The sequence below is a fragment of the Dicentrarchus labrax genome, unplaced genomic scaffold (assembly GCF_905237075.1).
Source record: "Dicentrarchus labrax unplaced genomic scaffold, dlabrax2021, whole genome shotgun sequence".
Taxonomy (NCBI): Eukaryota; Metazoa; Chordata; class Actinopteri; family Moronidae; genus Dicentrarchus; species Dicentrarchus labrax.
The window spans coordinates 16,686,970-16,714,949 of record NW_026136722.1 but is presented as its reverse complement, the minus strand read 5'-3'; the positions used below and the strand labels follow the sequence as shown (position 1 = coordinate 16,714,949).

The window sequence follows — 27,980 nt, the reverse complement described above, 5'->3', positions numbered from 1 at the left end:
ATGGTGGTGGAGAATATTATGCTACAGGAGTGGCTTCAGAAGTTTCCAAAGAAATTTTAATACATTTTTATCACCCCTTTTGCCATAACTCCATTGTGAATCCATTGTAACAGCTTTAATTTAAATTCCAATCGACAGTTTCTGTCCCCTGCAAAGGAACAAGCTGAAAACGTTTCAGAGTCACTTTTCAAGTCTAAAGCAGGCGAGACAAAAGATATATTTCAGGTGGAAATACATAAATATAAATATACTTCCCCCACACGCTCTCTGTCACTTCCCCTTTTGTTTCTTGTCTTAGCTTGTTTCTCTTTTCATCTATTCTAGTTTCTCTGACATCTCATCCATCATTTGAGCTCATCCTGTCTATGGTCTAATGTCACCAGGGATGTAACAAAGGTTTAGTTACCAGACAACGCTGACAGTTATAAAGGTAAAGCTTTCAGTTGCTGCCAGAGTGTTTTGACTTACAGATGGACCTGTCCACTCTCACCTCTGCCTAAATGCTGTCAGGATACAGCAGCTTGCCAACTGCAAAAACACTCCTGACAGAAAGTCCTGCTGCCTAAGAGAAACTGTCTAGACTGAGACTGACCAATGGACTGTTTTACAGAAACAGCTCAGAAAAAACAGCTTTGAAAGGTCTGGAGTGCCAGGATCAACTGGATAGCCAAATTGTTCTCTGCGGATGAAAGAGCTCACATGTCATGTCATCTGTCATACTGAATAGACTTGAAACTCCTGTACAGTAAGGAGTCAGTCATTTAAAACTCTACATCAGTCCTCTGGTGCTGCTGCATTGCAGTACGTTTTTGTTTTTGCCAGCTGAGAGGTCTGCACAGTGTGCACATTACCTTAAAAGACTGACTCATTCTTCAGGCTGCAGTGCTGTTTGACTTGCAGAGTAACATGAGAGCAAAGAAATGACATTAACACAGGAAATGGACTGTTATTTACAGATATGGATTTTGAAGGCTTGGAGAGAAAAGCAGATGGATGGGAAGTTGTAGAGAAAAGAGGTTTGAGCATTGTGAACAATTGATTTGCTCCATGTTAGCATAATGAGACAGTTGGTTGCAGTCTGTAATAATCACATGATTTACCTCTGATGCCATCAGTGAAAAAAAGGAATGAAACTTTCTGTCCTTTCCCTATACAGTCAAGCTGTTGCTTTATTTTACTTTAGTGAAAGTACAACAAAATAGTCCTAACATTTTACCACTTTATTTTCCACAAAGAAACATCTTTAAAATAGTGACAACAGCATTAACTTCAGTGAGTCAAACTGACACAGTTGGAGTTGATGACAAAATAGTGTTAAATGAGCAAAATAAAATCAGATATGTTGTGACTTCTTTTTTTTTTCTTCTAAAATGCACTTGTGGTAGTAATGCTCACACACACCTTCACAATATTTCAGTGTTACAACATCTCATTTCCGGATCCTAATGTTTGGTTTGAGCCATCATTCATCTAATCACTAGAATCCCTTTTTAGCATTACTGTACATACAGGTTTTCCTCTCAAATATGGCAACAGGAAGCCACTTCAGACAGTGCAGCTAGACAATTAGTCCTCGTGTCCGCTGAGCAACACTGTCTTTGAAAACAACAAGCTTCATCCCCAGATGTCCTGCTTCTCCTCACATGCACTTCACTCTCCTGACGATCGCTGCGCTGCCATCCTCTTATTAGGGCGGTTTCAGGAAATTAATTCCTCTTTAAATACCCAGGACTAGACGGCACTTCCACTATCACAGCTTCCTCATATCCAGAGGGTTAGTCCAATTTGTCATCATTTCAAAACAACACAAATATGTAAACAGCATAGAAAATATGCACACACGCGACAAAAAGAAAAAAATCCAAAGCATTTCTTTCCACAGCGCAGTTTCTTTTTTCCTCACTCCTCTGCAGTGCAAAAAATAAAAATACGAGGAAAAAAAAAACAACAAAAAACAATAAATAGACTTCCTCTGCTATATATTTCTGTGTTTATGTATATACATATATATATATTTATAATGAGTGGTCTCTACATGAGCACACAGCTCTTGGCCCGGTCCTTCCTCATGGCCGGGGCCTGGTCCATTTGCTCAGTCCGACCCGGCAGGGGAGGCAGGGGGAGCTGTGAGACTCGCTTCAGGCCTCTGCGGGAGCTGCTGCGTTTTAGCTGTGGCTTATGGGGCCGCCGCACGGACGCTAACGTGGTGACATGGAACACGTCCCGAACGCTGTTCTCTGAAACCTTGGAGGTGCACTCTACGTAGGCCACCGCCGCGATCTGTCGAGCTATCATGCTGCCCTGGAACACAGAGACAGGAAGGGAGACAGTTAGTAAGCAAACAAACTTTATTTATGCAATATTTTCCAAAACAAAATTACAAAAAATATATTTATGTTGTGGTTTTTCTCCTTTCACTGGTTTTCAGCGGTCTTGTGTTTTGCTTCTTTCCTAATACAATTCCAAACCATGACAAAACAATGTCTTTTCTCATTTCCTAAGGTTTTTAGAGGAGTTAGACATGAGTTTACTCCATAGCAAGGTGCTGCGTGAGCGCTTCACAAAGAAAATGAAATCTCGCAATATGCATCCCATCCTTCATTGTAATTTGGCATCAGCAGGTAGTACATCTCAACAGCAGAACACTAAATGTGTCCCAGAAAGAGGCAGCAGTCTGAGACACAGATTCCGATCTAAATTGTAGAAAATGTCAATGGTCTTAAAGATGTCTGGAGACAAAAGAAGCTCCTTCATCTGAGGCATAAATAATGTAGATGCTCTGACTTCCCAGTCTGTGGCAAGAGGGAACAGAGCAGCACAGAGCAGCACAGAGCCCACTGGGCCTGTGTTGACATGGTCTATGCAGCTATTTAGAGAGAAGAGACTAAACTCCTCCATCAGTAGAGCTTACCCCTGAGTAATGTTACAATATACGCGGTTAATTAAGACCGTAAATTGTTTGCTTGAGATCAAATCAGAGACAAATTTAATTTTGAAGTCCCTCGGCCTTTTTCTTCGCTACAGTCCAGTCTTGTCTTGTTTCATGATCAGACTTTAAACCCACATTCACGCAGGATCGACACATGCAAATGTTGTAACAGATGAGACAGGGCCACATTTCCCATGACCCAAAAATCGCATGCCCTCCAACACAGAGAGCTTTGTTGTTTGATTTTTATCGTGGGCTGTGCACTGAGCCACATATAAGAAGCAATGAAGTCCTCATTAGGTGGAACGGCGGATTTGGGATTCAGGGGTGGCGGTGCGAGGGGGCTGAGGTAGAGATTGTTGTGACGAGCGGAAAAGCTCGATCTGATCTCAGGCAGATTAGTTCTGAAATGTCTGGAGTTCACCCAGTGGTCACTCTCGCCGGTGACTCTTCAGCTGTGTTGGAATTCAATTTAAGATCAACAACAGGATAACAACACAGTCTATTGGATTAGAGCACTTAAATGTTTATTGTGCACAGCTTTGGCATCTGCTGTGTGACACACATTTTGTGGGCATGTTAGAGTGGCAAACAGTAGTTGCCTCCGATGAAAATAGTGACTGAGAAGGAGAAAAACAATAGCTTAATGTAGGCCTGGCCACAAACTGTCCCCAGCTATTTTACATTAGCTCTGTGGTTTGCCACTCTATCTTTTGTTTATGTATCTTATTTACATGAACTGTCTGTTTTCAGTTGCTGATTTTTTGGAGGCTGCGTGCTTTTAGCCTCCGGCAAGCTCTCAGACAGTAGTCGAAAAAAAGGCTCCTTTGTTCTGAGGGCTTTTGTGTGGTGGTGAAAAAGCCCCTCCACTTTTTGTATGTCCAACACGGGAGAGCACAAAATGAACACGCTGAAAGCTGATTAAAATTCACAGATTTACAGAACAGTTTATCACCCCCTCCCACTTCTTCCCATCCCCTTGGCTTAGAGGTCATGGCGGCATGCGATAAAAGGGCTCACTCATTTATCAATGTCCGTTTTTCTATTCATCCTGCATTTTGAAAATCCCTAAATCTGCATGAATATTTCATTTCAGGGAAAAATGTGTCCCTCGACATAAACTCCACTAACTGCCCGTGCCTCTCCCACAGCCCTCGCCATAAGCAACCTTACATCGCTTGTCAGCAAATTTCGGTCAAAATGCCAACCCCAGCAACATGTCCCCGAGGGGGTTTCACACAGCTCTTATTCTGTGGTGGTTGATTATGTTGCGTGAGCCTCCTCTCACACTCCCTTCCTGTGGGAATTCACCAGAGAGGCAATGCCACTGCTGATCCAAGATGGAAAAATCGTATATAATCGCTGGATTGCTTTCTAATTTCTTTTCCGCATCCGTTGTTGTTTTCAAGTCTGTCTTCCTTCCTGGGGCAACGTCTCTCATTATTTATCCCACTCCTTTCTTCTCACATTCCATCATCTGCTTGTTCTCACCTGCTCGTGGGTGACAGGGATGAGGCGCTGCTTGGAGAGTTCCCTCAGGGTGTTGACGTCTGTCCTCATGTCCAGCTTACAGCCCACCAGCACCACTTTGGCGTTGGGACAGAACTCCTGCGTCTCCCCTTGCCACTGTTGAGACATGAACCGACAGAGACACAGAAACACATCACTGACTCTGTCAAATATGAGAGCTGCCTGTACTGACTGGTGGGCTACTGAGATACAGTGACAATGTTCGGCTACTCTGACACTGGTTACCTGAGCTTTAGGGAGAATAATGCATGTCTTGAATTTCCCTTTGGATAAATAAAGTATCTATCTATCTATCTATCTATCTATCTATCTATCTATCTATCTATCTATGTCATTTTATTCAGAAAGTAGAGAAAACTCAAGCACAAAATCCAAAGATATTGAATTTACTTTCATGTAAGTCAAATAAAAACAAATCCTCTCAACTGAGAAGCTGTACAAGAGAATATTTGTCACGATCAAACAATTAATTGTTTTAATCATTTCACCTTTAAGTAAAAATATTGTTTATAAAGGCACATCTTATTTTTTTTATAATTCCATGGTGTTCACTGTTTCAGTGTAAAATTAAAGTTTCATCACACTAGCTTAAGCACCATATGAAAATAAGACAACTTTAATCATGCCAGCTTGGTTCAGGTTTCTGGAGTACTTCATGTGTGTTATACCTTCCTCACGCAGCCTCCGTCAACAAATCTATTTCAGGTTCTGCACAGAAAAGGTTGAGCAGTCTCCCTTCTAAAATCACCCTGAGATTAAATGTCACTTCTGAAACTCAGCTGAACCAACACAGTCTGTCCTCCTTGCGACACAAATACACAGCAGCAGCCGACAGACCTGAAATATTCCACATGCCGTGTGCAGAATGTCAGAGTGTCCATTCATCCTTCACGTTGAATACAACCTCTGACCTTTCAAGCCATCCCTATTCTGCCAATAACATCCAATCCAAAGCTTTGATTGTTTAACCCTCTCTCCTCCCTCAGCTGTCATCCAGAAACCTTGGTGACCCGCTTGTTTCTAGAGGTCAAGAGTCTAATTTGGGACGGTGATTGTGCAACAGGTTTTCCATGTGCCCCTGAGTTTCAGAGATTACCAGGGCGACAGCCAGGGGTCAGGGGTCATGGCAACCCCCTGCCAAGGGATTCATGGGAAAACCAAAAGCTTGACGGCAGCTCTGCTTCCCCCTGTTGACAGAGTGCGCTGAGGCTTGTGAGATATTTGTGGGTTTAAAAAAAGGTGTCTCGGGTTAGATCTACAAAGTCTGCAGGGGTATTTTAGCAGCTCCCCTCAGACCACTAAACACGTCAACAGGCCAGCCGTGGGAACTGTCTTTGGCACACAAGGAGCGCAGTTCAAAGGCAAATGCTCACACATGGCTTCAAGATGAGAGACCACAAGAGCACAGGCCTGTTTTACATGACACACATGCACTCAAACAAACCTATTAAGTTGGGTGTCTCTACATATACAATAGGTATTACCACCGGCTGTAAAAGCACATCCACGACCACAACCCCGCCCGGCCAGTACCACACTTCAGTCGCCACCCCAATCTCAACTCCACTACTATAACATCTGAACCATAAGCCACCTTGCAAATGTTAACTGCCACCATCTGCCCAACTGTTAAATCGCTGCATAAATCTCAGATTTAAAATTTTAAATGCCTACAGAAGGGCAATTCTAGTTCAGAACAGGCTCTGCAGCAGCTCTTCTTTGATATGGCTGGTATGGCTAATTTGCGTATCTGATATCCCTCTCGAACCCACCCGGCTCTCCTCTCATTCTTCATTCTGACCTTCCATTCCTCGAAGGGATGAGGGTCAAGTATCCATGGACATTTTGATGAGATAAAGGAATGAGAGGCTCTAACCTCTGTGCTGATTTGCTCTATTGTTGAGGCGTGAAAATGCAAGCTGCTGGCACAGAAATCTGAGTGGATACAAGATGCTGATCAGGAAAAACTGAATTTTTTCCGGTGAGTTCTCCAGTGTCACAGCAGATATTAAATGCTGATCCGAAGGGTTGAGAGGAGGAGATGAAATAAAACACACTGACCTTCTTTATGACACTGTCCAAAGTCTCTGGGCGGCTGATGTCGAAACAGATGAGAACCGCATCTGAATCAGGATACGCCAGCGGCCTCACATTGTCGTAATAAGATGAACCTGTGGACACACAATAACATATGGCATAAGGTCAGGGTGCCTTTTGAGAAATTCCTGTGTGTACGGTTTTTAACCAGCTTAACCCCATGAGGTTCTTCATCCCAACCATATGGCTTATTCTGTCAATTAGAAACATGCTGCACATCCCTGGAAGGTGATCTAAAGGTCATTAATACATGGAGAGTCCATTAAAACAGAGCCTGTGACATGAACCTGGACATGCTGCAGCTTGAATGCACTCTGCAGATGCAAATTGGTCTTGATCTTAACAGTTGTGTGCACATATTTGAGTATCTTTGTCTCTTGGGCTTCCACACAGCTGTGGCCTCCCTTTATCACAGCGCTTCATGAGGAATGTCGAGGGGTTACTCAGACAAGCACACACACACAAACTCAAAAGTGAATTATAGTGGGTTGAGGACCGGAGGACTTGTGCACACAATCCATTATCATCTTGAAACAACAGCGAATGCCAGCACAAAGGCCAAACTAAAGGTTGAACCCCTTAATTCTCTCAACTCATCCCTCTTCCTGTCTCTCTTGGTCCTTGTATTAAAATCTTCCATTTTTTGTCTGACTGTACGAGATTCACATGCACTCACACGCCTCTTCCCACTCTCGCTTTTCATTTCTGTACCTTGATCAAATTTGAAGGCAGAGTGGTGCCTCTGTACTTTCACAAGCTGCTCAGTTACACGGGTCCTGCTCTCTTACAGCTCTCATTAGGAGGCTTGTAAAAATATCTGGGCTTTCTGGGAAATGTGGCTGTGGCTATGGGCACCCTCCCTCCTGCCACCCCTGGGAGCTGGAACGGAACTGAACTCTTAAATTTCGATAGCAATAGCACCCTTGTTGCATACATTTAGTGTCAAGAAAACTCACAGGTTTGGTGAGAAATGACCAAATTTTACACTTACAACTGCTAGAAATAGTGTCATAGAGTCACATAGTGTAGATGGATGTAACACTCATTCGTATATAAAACATCTCCAATATAACATTAAATCCCTGAAAGGACCAGTGTGTAGGATTTAGTGGCATCTAGTGGTGAAGTTGTGAACTGTAACCATTTGAGTACTGCTCAGTTTTCTAAGCATATGGGAAAAACTATGGTGGCCATGAAACTCGAGAAAAACACAAAAGGCCCTAATTAGAGCCAGTGTTGGGTTTGTCCTTTCTGGGCTAATGTAGAAATATGGCAATTCAACACCTGTGGTAGAGGAGCCACTACTCTCTGTAGATAAAAATGACTCAATGTAAGGTAACAGCAACACAACTGTTCTTATTTTCAGATGATTATAATGAAAACATACCTATGAATATTATATTCCATTTCTGCCAATAGATCCTCCTAAATGTTACAAAATGGATCTTTAAGGTCACACAAAGCGATTATGATAATTTTAGATTATCTTCACACTTGCGGTTATCGTGCTTCATACCAGACCGGACACAATAGGCAGTCAGCTGGTTAAAGCGTCTGGTGGGGTAAATGGAGTCTGCACAATGGCGCTACAGCCTGTTTTAGCATTACTATGTTCTCTTTGTTAATGATGGAATGAGACTATGACAATGGCTGCACGCGGCCCGTAGCCCCCGTCATTCAGCTGGCTGTCCTATGGTGACCTGCTACCTCCCCACAGAGAACAATGCAACAGGCTGCACATTCAAGATTGATGCTTTTTGTGCCTCCAAGAGAGCGGAACAGTTTTGATTACGTTCTGTTTCTCACCAGAATGCACTTTGCCATCAAGGGCTCAAAAATATCCAACCAGAATTTCTAAAAAAATCTTTTTAAACATGTTTATGACGGCTTGCAGTCGTTTATTTCTCTCCTTTTGTGGCATTGACATCACACTTGATATTGCCCTCTGGAGTCAGCACAGATATGTAGCCTTTCGCATCCTTGTTCATGGCGTGTATATCATAAATGTATTAAGATGACTGGATACCGTGTTACTAAATGGTGCCCTATTGATTCTGATGAAACTTGCTCACTGCATATACTGTAAAATGTCTTAAGTATTGTCGGCATTTTTGGGCTTATGGAGCATGTGCATTAGAAACCTCCTCTGGTTGACTCAAAGGGCAATAAAACAATACACTGATACTGCTCTTGTAAACATTTTCTTATTGGTCCTAATGGCTTAAATTTTGGAAAATTAAATTGTGATCGTACAGATCCTTTTGTCATTCATTTAGGGCCCCTGCACATGACATTTGGCAATTTCAACTGTAATACTCCTAATAATACAAAATTACTACAAAACCTGCAACTGTCCTGGGGTATTGGTGCATGTGAAAACAATACAGGGACCGACACAACAAAACATTGCTCTTTCCAGCACCTCTAGTGGTCAGAAATTTCACAAGGTGATGCCTTGAAACTCCCTTAAGTTTAGCTAAAAATGTTTTATACTAAATTCTTTTGACAATCTTGTTTCTCCAGCTTTAAAATATGCTGTACACGGTAATCATATCTTCAGTGTAATATCAAAGAAAGAAAAAGAAAATGTCATTTTAGCCTACACCTTACAGGACATTATCAGGAATTCATAGTCCCCTCCTTGTCTTATTAACACAAAATTGCTACTGTTTCATACTGCTGAGAGAGCAGGACTAACACGCACACGCACACACACACACACACACACACACACACACACACACACACACACACACACACACTCCAATCATATGGATGCCAAGTCCAACAGTCAGCAAAGCACACATTGTACGACAGCAAGCTCTGATTGGTGGTGGTCACACATGAGGTGCTGTAGCTGCTGAAGTTGGTCTTTAGTATGTATCACAGTGCAGCAGACCTGTACTGAGGTTAGAGCTGAAGAAGAAAAGAGACAGAGCATGTGGGGGGGAGAGGGGACAGAAAGGATTTAATGACTTTGATGCTGGGGTGAGGGCAAGGTACAGAAGCATGCGATGATGAGCGAAGCAACCGGGGAATTAAAACAGAATCCAGATGAAGGGGAAGAGATGTCAGATGAAGGAAAGTTGAGACAATGCTGGTGCTGGTTTGACTTAAGATGTAATTAGAGGCTGGAACGAGACTGTTGGGATCAATTTGTCAATCCCAACGATCAAAATGATTGACAGGTCACGGTCACAACAGGCCTTGTCACAGCACAGCAATTCAGAGCTCTTCTGCCCTGAGCGACAGGGATGCTACCTCAGCACTTCTGCAAAGTCAGAAAAAAAAGCCCTCTGAGGGAAAGAAGAGGAGAAAAAGTGCTGTGTTTAAAACACGCCGAGGCAGGCACAAATAAAAGCCAATCACCATAACGATCAAAAACATGGGGAGGAGGAAGAGGAGGAGGAGTAGGAGGAGGAAAAGGAACAAAGAGTTTTTTCTCCTCATTTTAAAATATATCACCTCTACTGCCTGAAATGTACTTGCCCCCCTCCCTACCAGCTAAGAGACATGACCACAGATAAAAGAGGATGTAGCGGTAGAGGGGTGGAGGAGAGGGGGGTGTGTGTAGTGGGTGTTTGGGTAGGTAATGAAAGCGCTGGACTGGCTGGACAGATCAAATAAAGAGGTATGAGAGCTCTGGGTTGGCTATTGGTGGAAGTGGCCTGTGCCCATTCACTGTGAGGTGGAACAAAAGGTCAATTGAATTTCAGACAGAGGCAGGATAAGATGGATGGGGCAGGAGGGTGCGGGAGGGGAGCACAGCCTGGCAGGAACCTCTAAAAACCATCATGCCTGGCAAGGAGCAGGACCCTGCCACGCCGTGCCAAGGACAGGCATAAAACACCCCACACAAAAGTCCTCCTCGAGCATTAGCATTAGCCTGATCTAGCACCGGCATTCTCTCACAGTGGAAAGTAGATCTCTGGCTTTCATTTCCACAGGGCTAATTAGCATTAAGCCGCGTTGCAGCGCCATGCAGGAGGCTCCGCCGAGCAGAGGTGACAGAGGTGGGAGGCAAGCGTTCCTCGCCAGTCGTCAGTTGAGCTTCATCAAAGGCCAGAAATATCCCAGAGGATGTTGAGGCGGACAGGAACTTAGTGGAGCGCTAATGTACAGTAATAAGGCTTGAAGGTTTGTGGTATGACTTCATTTATGCCTCCCGTCCCCTGACAGTTGGACTAGCCTGGAGGGACAATCTGTCTGAAACATGACAGCTCTCTATCTGCTGAGGACAAACAATGAAATAAGCGTTATAATAAAACATAAATGGTGAAGTTTGACGGAGATTCTTCAGGAAACCTGTGAAATTGAAGTGTGCATCAGCGTCTAACAAAGCCTTACAGTCTTCAGTGCATTAATCTGTACCATCACAGCAGGAATTTTCTCTTTCTCTCTCAGTTTGTTGCACGCTCATTGCAGACGCAGCTAAAAAGCAAGCCATTATGAGTGAGGGGAAAAGAATAGTCTTTGCCTCGAGGCTCTCTGATGTGTTCATGCACATATGGCAGGGAGTCAACAGCAACTAACAGCCTCATTAGGCCATATAGACACTCTGAAAAACACCCATGCACACAAACAAAGGCGGGGTATAAGAAAGCAAACACCCTCTCAAATGTCTCCAAATAAACGAAAACAGTTAGTCTGATTGAGTTAGCTGCAACCTTAGAAAGCACAGCACATTCAGCACCACATACACTGCGTCTGTTTTCTTCTCCTGCAGCTGTTTTCCTCTTGAAATCCACCTTCAAAGCTAAGGCAAAACATTTCAAGTTGGGGTGGCCGAGTATCGTAGCAACCTGGAGGGATGCAAATGGCTTCATTGTGAGGCCCTGAAAGGAAGTAAAGAAGAAGAGAGCAGGAGAGCGAGGGGATCACGGAGGCTAATGACTCCGGTGCATTGATGATCAGAGGTGACTAAAAGTAGAGAAGAAGAGGGTTGGTGCTCCATCCTTTCAGAGGTTAGGCAGACTTTTCATTGCTCAAGGTCTGGTCTGCGCTGTGAACTGTTAAGGTTTCCCCTCAGTCAGGGTTCTTACTCGAACAGAGATAAACACACTGCTGCCAAGACATCCTTCGAGAGGAGGTGCAGTTTCTTTGACCCAGTGTACCACTCTGCTGACCAAGACAGCATGTGTTCTATTATGTGAATACAAGCCTGAAGTAAAACTTTCTTTTACAGTCCCACATCCAGAATACACTCCACCCCATATGGACCCATTGACCTTGGAAGAAATTTTGAACTTACACTCCAATCTACCTGGAAGAGTGGGGTCCCAGGAGGACTCATATACTCACCATACCAGTGTGTCTGCACGTTTAAGCTCCATACAATGTATACTTGCATTATACTATGATTTTCATACTGTTCCAGGAAGCCATTTGTTCCCTTTTCACTTCCATATGTTATGAAAATCAGTTACTGGGCGCTTGTATGAGGTGTATAATCCATTTACAGTGAAGATTAAGGTCGGCATTAATTGTGGTCAGTGTTACAATTGCATTGTGATGCAGTTTAAAAGAATAGTTCAACATTTTGGGAAAATACGCTTGTTTGCTTTCTTACCCAGAGTTAGAGGCAGCTGGTGTTAGCTTGGCAAAGACTAGACACAAGGGGAAACAGCTAGCCTGACTGTGTGCAGGTAATAAAATTCACCCAGCACCACCTAAAGCAAAAGCTCACTAATTGGAACCTAATTAGATCACATTATATCTAGATTGTTTCAGTCATTCACAAAATTCTAAAAACAACATATGGTATAAGTGCAATCATGGGCAAACAGTACAATGTGCAATGCAAAGGACAAATGAGAGTATATCAAACACTTATGTTAAATCTTGATGCATGAAACACAACATGGGGCTATTTCATTTTTCAAAAAAGAAAGAAAGAAGAATCTCAGGGACAGAAAGAAAACGTATCAATCACTTGATGATTACAAAGATGGACTTTTTATATTGTATTCACTATACACTCATCTTCTTCAAAATGTGAACCTATCACTCTTGTTCATATCCAACATTTTTCCAGTCATTCATTATTTCTTCTGAGGCAAAGAAATGTGCATTGTTCAACCAAGTAGCAAACAGAGAGACATGGGTGGGCAGTAGAGTAAAGATTGACTTCTCTTGTGATCTAACTTCGTCTACCAGTGATATAGGCGCTATACTGTATGTCTGAAATGTTAAACCTGGAAGGTAATATTGCAATTCCAACTTTCAGATTACACCATCACATGGAATATGTGCGCAATATGTAGAAATAAATGACACAAACATAGCTTTGATTTAAACATGCGCTATCTGGCACAGTCTTGAGTCAGTGAATCTATGAGTGAAAAATCATTAAAACGCCTGTAATGAAGCCTCAGCTGGCCTGCACTCTGGACTGGGGTTTATATCATCGGTCTTATATCTTTGCTCATGCAGTTTGACCTATAGCTATACAATTGGATATCTCACACACACACACACACACACACACACACACACACACACACACACACACACAGAGAGATAAAGCTGTTGATCTGTAATAGAGATGGCTGTGTCAAGTTTTCAAAGGCATTAGCACACAGTCAGGACAGTGGAGGTGACACTGGGTTAAATGGCCATTAACCTTCCATGTCTGCAGCCTTCACACAGGGGATATTGATCAAAGCCCCTGCGCTTTCCCTCCGGAGGAAGTGCAGCCTTTGAAGGGCGTTGAGCACCTTCCACTGATCTGCTCTGAGCTCCGCTGCCAAGGAGGTAATGCCTGTGTCTGTCGTCCAAACGCAGGTTGAAAAGCGGGGCTGGCCACAGCGCTGACAGCACAAGCAGGGGACAGAGCAGCATTACGGTCTGTCTCCTGCTCGCCCCAGGGGTATGGTGATGTAGTGTGTCCGCTTTCAGTGTCTCCTCACCCGCAGCCCCTCTTTCATAATCACACACACAGACACATGCACTCTCATCCCACCAGAGAAATAGCTATGCATTTCATCTCCTGTTGTTTGATCTCTGTGTCTGTCTAAGGCTCTGGTTCGTGACGCTTTGCTTTAAAAGATAACTATGCTTCTTTTGTTGCTCACTTCCTGTCGATTTATATATTACCTGCCTTGCTTTAAAAACAACATCTATCATGTCTCTGCTTAAGTTTTCTCCTCTTGTTTTTAAACATGACTTCAGATTTGGTGTGGTCCACATTGGTGCACCCCTACACTCTTAATTCCTTGGAGATGTGTTTAGATGTTAAAATACAAACACTACCCAGCGTTTGTTTGTGTGAGGAAGTCAAGTAGCTGTGAATGACTGCTGGCTGTGTAAAAGGAGCACACGTAGAACATGTTTTTATCTGTTTCTGTGTTTCCTCAAGCTCTGCGCCTCCAGAACCGTTGAGTCTCGTCAAAGCAGCAGACTGTTTGGATAAGATCCACCAAATAACAGTTACAAAAAAAACAGTCAAGAGCTAGTTCAGGAGCGCCAGATGCTGACTTGAAGATTATTTGTTCTTTGCACAACCTCTTTTACAGCTCAAACCAATCAGTGTTGCACCCCAGCTGGATCTGATATTACTAACACAGTCTTTTTGCTTTATTTGTTTTTGTCTGGTTGCTCAACCTGAACATGTAAAAGCAGAAGATTTCAGAGAAAGGAGGCTGGATGGAAATATCCAGTTTCACTCCTTAAAAGCTCATCAGATTGGCCTTGAGAACTCTGTCCCTGGGAATGGAGCAGCGACTGCTTTACAGGGACATCCAGATGAAAGGAGGCCTGGGTCAATTAACATGCCTAAACAGGCAAAATGGTGATTTTGTGACCAAAATATAGCACGAAATTTGATCGCTGCAGTGTGCACACGTCATGATAATAATAGTGTAACTTTACCTACATAACCATATACCTTAACTTAAAATGATCAGACTTCTATATGATGAATTAGGCCATTGTGCCGATGTGGAAGGCTCCAGCAAAAAAAGACAAAAACGTTAAAAGCCACAATGCAATGCAACGTCATCCGGCAAAGCACTGAGTTGAACAAACACATACAAGCAAGTGCATTGACATGTCTGGCAGATCATGCACACGCCAGATTCAACCTGGGTTTGCACCGCCATCTCCCACTGTGATATTCTCAAAGCTATTAAAAGGTGGCGCCAAAATAAGTAATTTTCCTGCACATAGTTGCTATAATCAACTCTCAGTTAACCAATGTTTAAATCTGATGGTGTGAAAATGTTTGGCTAAAACTGTAATGTCTTTGGTTCTCTGAGCCTGCAGCTCATTAACAGTGCCTCCATTTGGCAAGGCTACTAATAATTGAAAAACATCAAGCTGCACTGAGTATTGTATTTGTTTTACAGCAGTATTTTCAACAGTCTTTGAGAATACGCCAAAACGATTGCTGCCAACATCTGACATCCACTCTAATTCTAGTATTGGTGATTGCCATGCCATAATGAATTCTGCTCTGAAAAGCTTCCAGCCTCCTCAAAGACTACCATCACCTCACACACACACACACACACACACACACACACACACACACACACACACACACACACACAAGTATTCAAATTCATCTCTTTCACCTGTAAAACAGCAGAGATCACATCTTTTATTTCCACTCCTACACATCTTTAAATCTCATACTCTCTCCTTTCGAAACTTGTACTCCAGCTCGAGGATTTTCATTAAAACTTGTAATAACACCGACTGCAGTTTCTCTGTCCGCAGCTGTCTGTCTGATATGAAATAAGGAGTGAGAATATTCCGACAGCAGCTACACAGGCATATGACAGAAAAAACTTGTGAGTGGAAAAGGACATCCTCTGCTCCATCGGCTTCACTACCTCCAGTGAATAACCATCCAAACACATCCCTATCATGGTGCTATCTATCCCCCAGCCCATTCTGCAACCCCCCGGGGAGGCCAATAGGGAGACATGGCACTACTTGAAGAGCAATTTCACTTCCACAAAAGCAGCAGCAGCGAAAAAGAGAGCACATTGGATCTTGTTTATAAATAAAGTCATCCATAAATGATGGGATGCCGAGTGTGTGTGAGCGAGGTGCAGGTGGGGGGCGGTGAAGGATGGAGGTGAAAGACGGCCTCTCTCCCTGTATCCCCTTACACTCGGATGGGTTGCAGACGGATGCTGAGAGGGTTTTGCTCCCGTGGAGATGTAGGGCCAGAGGGACTGAGTGTTAGCTTTGGGAGCAGCAGAACCAGTCAGTGTGGCTGTTTGAAGTGGGTTGATCAAAGCTGGAGCTGCATCGGGTTCTGTTGCACTGAGGAGAGGGAGTGGACAGGGAAAAAACACACAGAGCCACATTTCCCTGGGTGGGTTTCCTGTCTGACTGGATGACTGAGGCATTCACTGCTGCTGCTGCTGCTGCTGCTGTAGAACAAATGCCTGGTTCAGTGCCAGGGTGCATTAGTTTGTGTCTTTTCTCTTGTTGTCAAGTCAATTTTCCAAACACATGAACAGTGCTGGGACAACATAATGTGTACTGTAATCACCAGCAATGGAAGAAGTCAGACCTTTTAGGTAGGTAAAAGTAGCAATAGCACAGTGTAAATGTACTCTGTTACAAGTCATCCAAAATGGTATTAGCATATATCAGAAACTAAATATACTTAAAGTACCAAAAATAAAAGTAGTCCTTATACAGTATGGCACATTTCAGAATATATATATGTGAATACATAACATAACTTAATAAAGCACAAAATAATGTATGGGAGTGGAGGCTTTGATAAGTAAAAATATGAATATATATTAATATATATTATTAATATAAATATTAATAATAAACTTTAAATGTATGTAAAGTACAGAAGAGAATATCACAGTAAACTGTATGTTGTGTCTAGGTCAGATTGCTCAAAGCAGAACCAGAAAATAAGCCAGTATTAAATTGGTGGTTATTTTTTATGCTCTTTTTTTCATTTTAAAACAAACTTACACTTGAGTGGTTAAGTGAGAAAGCTCCCAGTACATCTGGTCAAGTCCATGTGCCCTTGAAGTAACTCCATTTAGGATCAATAACTTCCTACTATTTCAATAGACTCCTTTTTCCTTTGCATCGTGCCATAGATCATGTTACTTCAGGTCAATGAAGACTGTGGTCACACAATTAAAGGATGCCTCCTCCATCGCCTAATACAATAGACAAAAACACTGCATTAAATCGCCTACAGGATTATTTATATGGCCATATGCAGCTCAGAGTTTAGCATGTAACAAGAGTGCTGCTGTGGTTTAAAAGTGTGACACAGTTGGTGTTTGTGTCTCTTCATCCCCAAGGACCACAGTGGGTCAGGTCCCAAGGGTGCCCCCAACAAACCTTACTCACAACAAAAAGCCTGAGAGGGTGGGTTGGTGGGTGGGGGTGGGAAAAGCACAGATGTACCCTTCTCCTTCTGTCTACTCCTTCTGTCCCCTTTCCCAGTTTTCAATCTAGTGAACACTTGCAGCTCTTATAACATGCTCTAAAGGCAGCACCCCCCACGCCTCCCATGCTTTTACTCACTTCAGCTCTTCACTCCCCCAATCTGTTTGCCTATTGGTTGAAGCAGCTGCTGCACTTTCCAGCCTTATTGTGCCCCTGCTCCCATCCGAGCGCCCCTCATCAGCCCCCATTACGCCTCTGGTCAGCTGAGTAACAATAGGAGAGGTCAGGGGTCAGAGCTGTTGGAATTTCCATACACTAACACACTCAATCACACACATGCCCACACACACGTATACATGCACTTACATGTATCCATTACACATAGACATTTGTAACCATCTGTCCTTCACTTTACAATCAATCAGTTAAAGTAGCTATAACCATTATTTTTATCATTATCATTTTGGAATTACGTGATAATGTGAAAGGGGTCACTCATAGCCAATGAACCTACAGAGAACCTACTGGAAATACAGAGGGAGTGGGTCCTCTTCCACAGAGTCCGCCATGTTGAACCGCCATGTTTCTACAGTAGCCCAGAATGGACAAGCCAAATACTGGATCTAGATTGGGCCTTTTGTGTCTTTCAGAAGTTTCACGGTCATCGTAGTTTCTCCTCCACGTTTGGAAGGCTGAGTTGTATTCAAATGGTTGCAATCTGCAACTTCACCTCTAGATGCCACTGAATCCTACACACTGATGTCTTTTAAGGATTTTTTATTTTCCTAAGTTTAATTTACAACATAGAAAAACACAACATAAAAGTGGATCATGTATATACATCCTGTAAATAAGTTTAGTTAACATGACAGATATGATATAAATGTAATGGCAAAATTGACCCAGAAAATTATATCAGATCATATTAAATAATAGTAAAAAGTTCACTATTGTGCCTCCCTATTATTAATTACATTTTATTCTAATATGTGTTCCTTTGTATTCCTGTCATCTTTAAAGCCTGCCAACAAAACAGTTTTAGAACTTCATTTATTTTATCCTTTTATGTCAGTTATTATAATAGCTCCATCCTCCTCTGTTAGAAGCGCGGCATGGCAAGGCTTAAGACAGGGCTTGTAATCTGAGTCAGTGTGAGCTCATCAAAAGCCCTAAGTGCCCTTTTTCTTCACAACATACCAAAAGACTTTTAATTCAGTCCAGTTAATGTTCATTCCCTAATAACTTATCACTCTGATTATTCCATTGCCACATTAACTAAGTACAAGCCATATACCGCCTATCAGCAGTGTGCAGTGCCGCTCAGCAGCGGACATGCTATTTAAGCAGATTATACACTTTTGCCTGGTGCTCAGCATTAAGCTGACAGTGCATGGGGGCTGAGATGTGGTGAAGGAATGTGTGGTGGCTCTCAGCTCATAGCTGTATCCATGGTCACATGTGCAGGCTCCTCCGATAGAGATAAGAGATAAGAAGGACTGGGAAGCTGTATCCTCTGGGGCCACCAAGAAGTGCTTGTTTTATTGTTTATGGGCTAGTGGACATGTGGGATGCTCAGAACATTTTGTATGCATGTAAAAACGGGAAGAACGGTGGGTACATGGCTGTGTGTTGCAGGTGTCGGGCTGCACTTCTGTGTGTGAGTAGAGGTGTCTGTGTGTGCGAGGGTGTGTGTGTGTTTCACTGTGTCACTGAGGAGAGCAGATATTCTCTGCGGTAATTACAGCCTGTGTGTTCCTGTCAGTGTGCCTGGCTGGCTGGCTTTCATGCAGCACTTCTGCCCACCTCCTGCTTAACACGGCCCCTGACTGCTGGTGACCTCAACGCGGCGCTTCAGCAACCGCCTTGAGTAATGGGCTATCAGAGAACATCGACAAGGGACAAGGAAAGAGTTGAGGATAAATCAATAGCCCACAGAAAAAGATAACTGACAATCCACCTCCAGAAAGGTTATGCTCTCAATGCACTTCAACTGTTCCTTCCTTTGTTTCTTCATCTTCCTTCACAGCTAACGTAACATATGGGAGGCCTGTCACTCTTTTATTGAAATTTGTTCGAAGGGGATTCATTTTCAAAGGGTAATAGTCGGTTTCAAAATTTCCAATGTACAGTCAATCAGCGCAACAGACCGCTTCAAGTAGTTTGCCTTGTGATCCAGCAGAGGGCTCTCCACTATAAGCTTGACCTATGACATGCCATTTTGACCTTGTCAGTAAACTATACTAGTAATGTTATGTTGTTTACTACTAAAATGGTGGACACTGGCGAGCAAAGCTGTCCTCAGGGGACAATTGTGACAACACCCGAGTGAGGCTGCGTAGCGGTGGCACCACAGACGGAGCAGCCTTGTCTGACTGCTACTATAAATGCCATCACCAATATGATAGCACATTTTATATGCAAGAATATATGGATATGTGGCCCATTGGTGTGGTAAGAGCGAATGTCTCATCCTTTAGCGTAGTCTTTACATTATGTTTCCCGTGTGGTGTCATACAATTGCATAGTGTTTTGATTAATTTGAACAAACTGCGAGTTATCTGAAATTCTTACGAACTTGATTTCCTGAAAGAGGCATTGTACTAACATATGGGCAGCCATTTCCTCTTCAACTGTATGACCCCTTTGCGTAATGGTCTAAGATTATGATTCACGGAGTGCTGAGCTCCAGGGATGGAGCACAGCTGCTTGCCTGCTCAAGGACCAAGACATCCAGCCCAGCAGCCAGGACTGCCGGCTGCCCTCCTGAGTTTCCATAATGTCACCCAAACCCACTCAGAGAGTCAGGGTGCAATGAAGTGCAGCACTGTGTATGAGGCCATCATTATTCAAGAAGTTTAGAGCTGGAGACCATTTGCAAAGAGGAAAAGAGGAAGAAGGGAATGACTGGAATACAGAGGGGATTTGTTCTTGTAATGCCAAAATAATTATAGTTATTTACAATATGAGGTATGCATGCATATTTCTATAGATGACATTCTAGTTTTATGCATTCATGTGCGACTAAGGAGCAATTATGTTTCATGAGCTGTAAAATACATTTTAGTAATTGTTTATTACAAAATCTGGACATTTAGGGCTCTCAACAGCCTCTCAGTGGTTGTTTAAGTAAAGCAAATGGTCACTACATTTACATTTTTTAGTTGTATTTATTTGCATGCATTAGTGAGTGAATATCAAATAATTAAAATCAATTAAAGGAAGTTCTTCACATTTTTAGGCTCCTCATGGAAGTGATCAGTTCAGAAGCCACTGCTGTCCTCGGCTATAAAATGTGATGGGGTGTGCACAATTCACGGTACAGTGACACACAAAGGCTGTAGAACTACTTCGCCACACACAGCGCTTGCAGTTTGATTTCTAATATGTAAAACGTCTTTGTGGGCTCCAACCATTAACTGTAATCCCTGGGATTATCAGGTTCAGCCTGCCAGAGAGGCTGCAGGCTCATCCCAAAACTGACGCCAGGGGGATGAGAGTCAAGGAGGAGCCAGCATATATTCTCTGTGATTCTTCTGTTAAGCTTATGAGACCGAGGAGGACAGAACGGTACCCCCTATATCCAAAAATACCTTCACAGGCATTCCAGTAACTGTCTATGGAGATTGGAGAGCTGGCACAAAGGCTAAAGTTTATTTACAACCCTTGCAAAGATCCAAAGTGGCAGTCCCAGGTCGAGCATTATTACAAACTCTAATCAGTGTTGAGCTGTTCTTGTGCTCACACTTCAACCACCAAATTGAAAATGGAATCCATTAAGTTTGTAAAGTGGGTTCTTTTCACAAACACAATACATGCTATACCTGACATGTTTGTTGAGTCTATGCAGCCATACTAGTGGTTCTGAGAGGCTGTACTCAGGCACAGCCGTGCTTTGAGCTAAATGCTTAACGTCAAAGGATCACCAAAGTCATTAGGATTCATCTTCTGGGCCTGTACAATATTACATGGCAATCCATTCAGCAGTTGTTGAGATATTTCAGTCGGGACCAAAGTGGTGGAACTGCTGACCAAAAGACCAGCACGGCCATCCATAGAGCCATATCGCTAGTGCGGCCAAAAACAGCATGAGCAGCACCTTCAATATTATGAGAGAAAATGTGCAACAATAAGCCCTAAAATGCTTTACAATATATTAATTTGTCCTCTGTGATACAGTAATGGTGGGATAGCAATTGTACATATGACTACATAAGAACACATGCTGCAGACAATCAGTCAATTAATTGATTAGTAAATCAATGATTCAGTTTTAATAACTGATTCATGTCACTATTTCCATCTTCCCAAATGTAAGAATTTGCTGCTTTTTTCTTGTTTATATTATTAAAAACTGAACATATTTGGGTTTTGGACTTTTGATCGGACCAAACAACCAATTTAAAGATGTCACCTTGGGATCTGAGAAATTGTTACTATTACATTACAGGACCTGTATGAACTGGTCGGTAAGGCGAAACTTCTTCAGTGTTTGTTTAATTACGAGGGCACAAACAGTTATTATAAGTTACAGTATTTCACCAAGCTTGCACTACCTTCTGTTTACTCATTACCCGAAACTGTCATGCAGGCGTTCTCCCCCAGTGCAGGGGAGTGCCTTCCAGCCTGTTATGCATCATCAAAACTGGTTTAGTTTAGGCAGTTATTGCCCTGGGCTGGTTAGGCAAAGAGGAGGAACAACTTCCAGGGCTTAGTCTCGGTGCAAACATTCAGGCTTGTGAATAACAGTTGAAAGGATGTCGTCATCCTCCCTTCAGCATGCTGACAAAAATAAACAAAAGGTATATTTACTGTCTGTGTCTATGCCGTTGCCTTTCCAGCGGGTTGCAATCACCTAAACAGCTCCTCATTCTCAAATTGTGAAAGAACAGAGAAGGAACATGAGAATCTTTGTTCTTAATCATTTAACATTGAGTCTAACATTACAGTAGTGATTCACAGAGGCCAACAGACTGTACTTTATAGCCAAGAGCTAAGATAATGTTATCTCCTGTGATCAGCATGCTAGTTACTCAGGTCTGATAGCACTTTCTGAGCATCCTCTGGCTCCAGTGAGCTGTAGGTTTGAGGGCATGGGGGGGTGGGGGAGGGGGGGGGTCGATTTTATTTCTGCTCTGCGTTGTGGTTGTAGTTCACTCATTCTCCATTAAAGATTAATCAAGCAGAAGGTGTTGAGGAACAGAAAGCCCACTGAACTCAGCGTGTTTTTACAGGCCTCTGGGTGCCCTACTGGTCCAGCGCGCGGAGAATGTGGAGTTTAAAGAGCATAAGGACACCAGGAATGTTGGAAAGTCGGTATGAGAGGAGGAAGACAGCCAGACTGTGACTGAGCGAACGCCGGCGCTGGGAGTGGTGTTACGCTCTTTCAGTGTCTTGTTATCGCCTTTCAAGTCAAAAACAATCACACCTCTGACTGTGAAAACACAAGACATCTTTGTCATAAGAAATGAGCCATTAAAAAAACATTAAACATGACTTTAACAGAGGAAGACTCATAGAGAATAATGCTCTGAAATTCATGTGAGTGGTAATTCTATTTAAAAAAAAATCTTAAGAATCTCATAAAGAGTAATAATCTGTGACATTTTCAGATAAATGCGTGTTTTTCTGCTCTCTGTCACTGACTGTGCAGCACAATAGTGCTTCAAACTGTAGCCAGTTCATGAAAGCTTTTATATTTGTTGTTGTGAACCCCCAGTGTCAGGCAGGTCTATTGCAGGAAAAATCCTCCACTGCACAGCGAGTGATGCGTTTCATGTTCCCAGCAGTGGCAACAGCACTTTGTTTGGAAAGAAACAAGAATGAACTGGGTGGCAACAATAAGGTGATAATCAAAATTACCGATCAGGCCAAAAGACTCCACAGAAACTCAACGTTTCACTGAAAGAACTTCTCAGGATAAGCGTGAGGGACACATGGTTTGAATGACAAGTGATTCTGGGAAGTACAGTGGAAAAAACACCACAGCGTGAGCGATTAGTAGCAAAGATATGTCAGCAAAAGACGAAAGACAAACAAGATTCCTGTGGATTGCCACTTAAAAGCACACTCCAGCATGACTGAACAGAATGTAAGAGTTCCAGCCTTCATGTGAGAATCAGGTCAGGCATGAGAGAGGCAGCAGAGAAGAGAAACAGTAAGAGACGTGAGTGTACTGCTGTAGGAAGTTGGGGGAAACCCAGCCTGTCATGACTTGGACTTGGAAGAAACAGTACGCACACCTCTTCGTAGGGTATTAGTCTGAGGCCAGAGCTAGAGGGAATCTTTCCCAGGCACCCTTTACCATATTGGGAAGACAGGAAGAGTGCATTCATGCCTCAGGCTCTGTAAAAAACCCAGACTGGCTGACTACCAATGGGCCCGTTGACAGTAATCACTAATGGCCCTCAGACAAGTTATCAACAAGCCACATTGACATTTTCACTGCTTAACAGCTTGAGTTGCTTTATAAGTCAATTAAGATATAAGACACATGCAATGGTGAAACAGACTACACCTTCCATCACCATGTGGCTGCTCACTCCTGTAACATAAATACACACAGATACAGTCCTTTTTCTCGCTGGAATTCCATTTAATCACTTTCTAATTGATTTAATTCTCCAGATGGTCTGAAGCTAAATGCAGGGAAGAATACAAAGCACAGCTGAAAGTTGCCCTCTGGTTCCAAGAAGCCATGAGACCTCCATGTTTTTGTCTTATGTCTTTTTAAAATACCCATTCATTTAGAGCTGCAACACAAACACACATGCACAGACATACATTCACACACAGTAATGACCTCAATTAGACAAACAGCTCACCCCTGTTCTCACCCATCCTGAAAGGACTAGACCTTGTGGAAGAACCGGAATTAATGAGACCAAGCTAATCAATGGTCGACTTTCATGCTACAACAACGAATGCTGAGAGCATTTTAAATGGCAATACACATCTAACCATGCCGGAGAAATGTGAACCAGGCGAGACGCAAGCTGTTTAAATAGCCTCGCCTCGGATGGCGATCAATAATGCTTTGTGAACGGAGCCAGACCACAGCAGGCAGACTTTACCAGCAATTAAAAGGGAGACAATACTTTATCTGAAGAAGCTGAAAGCTTGGTTGTCAAAAAACAAACAAAAAAAACAACAGCTGTATCTCTACGTTGTGGCTTCGGAAGTGGAGGATTGACTGATGCAAATGTCTGAAATGAAACTGTCCAGTGAACTGTAGCCTGTAGCCACCAGAAAGTGGCACAGCACAATTCATTTGTCTTCCCAAAATAGCAGGTACTGGAAGCTCTGTGATCTACTTGTACTGAGGACGGCAATGTTGCTTGTGCCTCGTATTGTTAAAGGTAAAGTGGATACAAAGAAGAAATCTCCGTTGGCATCGCTCCTCGTTGGCACACAGCCACCATGATAGGTTCTTCCTTTTTGGACTTTACGGTTCTCCGTTCCCTCAAAGGTCAGCATTGTCAAGACGGTCTGCAAGTGGCCCACAGAGTGAATTCAAAGATCAAAGTTTACCAAAGTTTAACATGTTACTTCACCTCCGTGAGTAAATCCACTAATTGCAGCGATTCCAGTGAAATAAATTGATTTCAGTCTTAAATGTCTCTGTTATAAATGATGTGTGTGACCATGCCTAAGAGCCTGCACACTAAACTGGTGCTGCTGTTTCTACAGAGCTAGAAAAGGGGAGCTGAAGAACGTGAGGGGGTGAAGCAATAAAAAAAATCATACTCTGAAAAAGGGAATGAGGGGAGACATGCTATTTTCTTCAGATGAAAGCCTTTTTCATCCAAGTGTGAGCCAATTATTTTTCTTGTTGAGAGAAAATATGAACATCTGTGTTTGCTGTGAATCAGTGAATAATGGCACACCACACAAGGACCTCTGAACACACACACACACACACACACACACACACACACACACGCTTACCAAACACACAAACACACATTTGCCCTGTGGGTTGGGTGACGTCATGTTTGTTGTGGGGTGGGCGGCTCCTGGCTGAAGATTAAAGACTAACACTGCCAAAGGTGGTTTAGGGTTTTAAAGATGGACAGAAGCACAACATTCCCACTACATCATTAGGCTCTTACAGCCAGAGATAAGGAACTCTTCTAAGTTGCGCCCCCGGGCCCCAGAGGACCCCGACCCCTGACTGGCAGGCTCAAGCTGATTTACTCTCCGGGTCACCATGAGGTCCAAGGAAAAACAACATTCTTTCTCTGACTGATCATGTAACATAAAAATACTCCCATCATCTCTCCCGGAAGATAGTTTTTAGGTTTGGGAATGTTTATGGTAAAAAGGAGGAATTCCCCCTGGGAGGATTTCATATTCAGTCCTCTGACTTGGCCAGTCTTGTCACTGGTCAGATTGCTGACAGGAGCCCGCAGCCTGAGATGACTAAGATAAGATGTAGATCTCAGGGTGCCTCAGAGCAGTAAGCCCGTCCATGCTGACAAAACTGGGATGAAAGTAGAGCATGGCTTTCTCACTGATGCAACTGGCTGCCTGGTGGCAACAACTACCTCCCCAGCAGGAAGCATATTCATATGCTGAATCACATGAGAAGTCATCCACCAGACAAAGCGAGGATGATTTGCTTGAAAGTCCCCTCCTGATGTCACAACAATGCTGCTCACATGAATTCCTTTTTGTGGAGCAACAGTTTTTCACACTGACGTCAACAGTAGCTGTTATTCTGAGAGTAATTATCAACATGTTTAAATGTGACGTTTTTAATACCTTGAGAATTTTATTCAGTGTGGAAAATCTCCTGAAACAACATTTACAAGATCACTAAAACTTTCGGTTGAAACATTGTTGAATGAATATCTTTCAGGATCAGAACAGGTAGGTGTGGTGGCCAGCTGTGTAAACGCTGCAAACATTACTCGCTCTATATTATTGATTCTATAACAAATGTCTCAATAAAACTGGCAAAAGAAATAAAACTGAAAATGAGAGTTGACTGTCTATATGACATGTCAAACATCTGGCCCAATATTAAATCGACATGTCAGCAAACTACTATATCAGTCAAACAAGGGCAGTTACTGGTCACTTTAGGCACATCCTGTCTCAATTATCCACGCGCCCCCCCCCCCGGTCGCCTGACCCTCGGCCAGAGCATGGGAAGAGCCTGCCACACACGATGGACAGCACAGGAAGGAATGCAAACACAAGGCACCGAGAGACATGGCTGGCACCAACAAGTTTCCAGCAAAGACAACAAGAATAAATAGCACATATTCCAAGCTACAAAAATAAAATAAAACTTAAAAAACAAAAAGACATCCATATGATGTTGGCAAGGTCAAAGCAATTTGTCAAAGAGATGACTGCTGGAAAAGTTGGAAAAGGGAGTCAGTCCTCCCACGGTCGCAGCCAGGGACCGGCACCATGGCAGGGCTGGGACTGGATTGATTTGATGTCAGCCTTTCAGAGACGGTGCAGAGAGAGATATGAAATTGTCTTACCTGACGTGTCCCACATATTCAGCTCAATCCGGTGCTTGTCTATCTCAAAACTGGCTGTGTAGTTTTCAAACACTGTGGGCACGTAGTTCTGAAAATAAAAGGATGCATTTTAGTTATTCAGTTAAGAGGCACAAGATAAGCCTGTGTTTACACAGCCACGGACTTCAGAAGAGTAGACTAATGGGAATATCACATATCTGAAATGATGCAGCAGACAAATAAAACAGCAGACTCATTTCACAGCAAAGTGTCCCTTCAGGGGTGTTTCAGAAATATAGTGATATTAAAGCAGATGAAGACAACGCCTTAAAGTTTTATGGGCACTTCTGCAGACACAATAAAAGTCCATTTAGACGTTAGAGGACTATTACAGTGATTTTACAGGCGTTCCTTACAGTTCCCTCTACACCTTCTCTCTTTCTTGTATTAACATTTCTGTCTTCAAGCAGGTGGATGTAACCTGCTGAACAAGTGCTGAAGTTGACCTGTTCCATATTACATTTTGACGCCAGTGCTTCTCACTCTCATTTCTCTTCAAATTAAAAAAGAATAAGTTGAGACTTTTGATAGACCTACCTCTGGATAGCAGTCCTTGGCAAAAACGTGCAGGAGTGCCGTTTTCCCACACTGCGTGTCCCCGACCACCACAATTTTACAGCGGCTGCCTAGACTGTCCATGGTTTTCTGTCCGTCAGAGGTGTGTTGTTGACGCGGGGATGGGTTGCATTCAGCATCCGTTAAGAGGTGCAGCGGAATCGAAGACGGGAAAGAAAAATGAGGCAGATACTTGAATACATGCGCCGACCCTGGTGCGCTTTATCCAGCTCCTCCTGTCCTCGGCTCTCTGGTCCCGCTGACAGGCTCCGTTTGACTGGTCGGCTACTGAAAGGGCGCACACAGCCCTCCCTGGAAACTGGTACTTTGATTACTGGCCACGCCTTCCTAATATTCACGTCTGAGTCTCTATCACTCAACTGTAATGGACAGCTCTTGTGGGAAATAAAGGGTCTGCTATGGTGACCTTATCCTATTTGTTTTTGCCGCCGTTGGTATCCTTTTAATATCTCAATGATATTACTAAAGTAATGACTGTATCAGCGGGAATCTCAGAGTCTATGGACACTGCCTCTTGATCCCTAGTATCTATATTACATTGGTTTTCGGAACTTTGAGAACATCAGAATGACATGATTGCCTCATATTGTGTCCCTGCAAATAATATTGGCTCTTGAAATTGCCTTTAAGAACGTGACTTATAATATGATAAAGCTCTTTTGTCACAGTTAATATTTTACCTCCCATCAGGTCTACAGTGGCACTATAATAGTATTATAGAATGTAAGTTAATTAATAATAGTTATTATCACAAGATCTCATTAGAGCCCATTGAGACGATTGGCACTGCAGGCTATTATATTCCCATAAGGAACTTGTCAGTGGCTGCGCTCCATAAAAGCAGAGAGATACACGATTTAACTGATATTTTATCATTTTCTTTTTCTGTTTTGTGTAATTTCTGTTCAGAAACAACTCAGCAATGCACTCTAGAT

At 42.9% G+C, this 27,980-nt stretch overlaps 1 protein-coding gene across 1 annotated transcript; it reads right to left on the bottom strand.

The window, feature by feature from the left end:
* Positions 1 to 1,134: 1,134 nt before the first annotated feature.
* Positions 1,135 to 27,342, bottom strand: rnd2 (Rho family GTPase 2). Its single transcript, XM_051388457.1, has 5 exons — positions 27,007 to 27,342; positions 26,431 to 26,518; positions 6,521 to 6,630; positions 4,421 to 4,555; positions 1,135 to 2,301 (listed from the first exon to the last, which is right to left on the bottom strand). The coding sequence occupies exons 1-5, from the start codon at positions 27,106 to 27,108 to the stop codon at positions 2,032 to 2,034; spliced, it is 705 nt and encodes a 234-aa protein (XP_051244417.1). The 5' UTR covers positions 27,109 to 27,342; the 3' UTR covers positions 1,135 to 2,031.
* Positions 27,343 to 27,980: the final 638 nt, after the last annotated feature.

Coding starts and splice junctions, on each gene's coding strand:
- rnd2 (XM_051388457.1), bottom strand. CDS start 27,108: ATGGACAGTCTAGGCAGCCGCTGTAAAATTGTGGTGGTCGGGGACACG. Junction 4,556..6,520: donor TGGACAGTGTCATAAAGAAG/GTCAGTGTGTTT, acceptor ATGTCTCAACAG/TGGCAAGGGGAGACGCAGGA. Junction 2,302..4,420: donor TCCCTGTCACCCACGAGCAG/GTGAGAACAAGC, acceptor TCTGTGTTCCAG/GGCAGCATGATAGCTCGACA.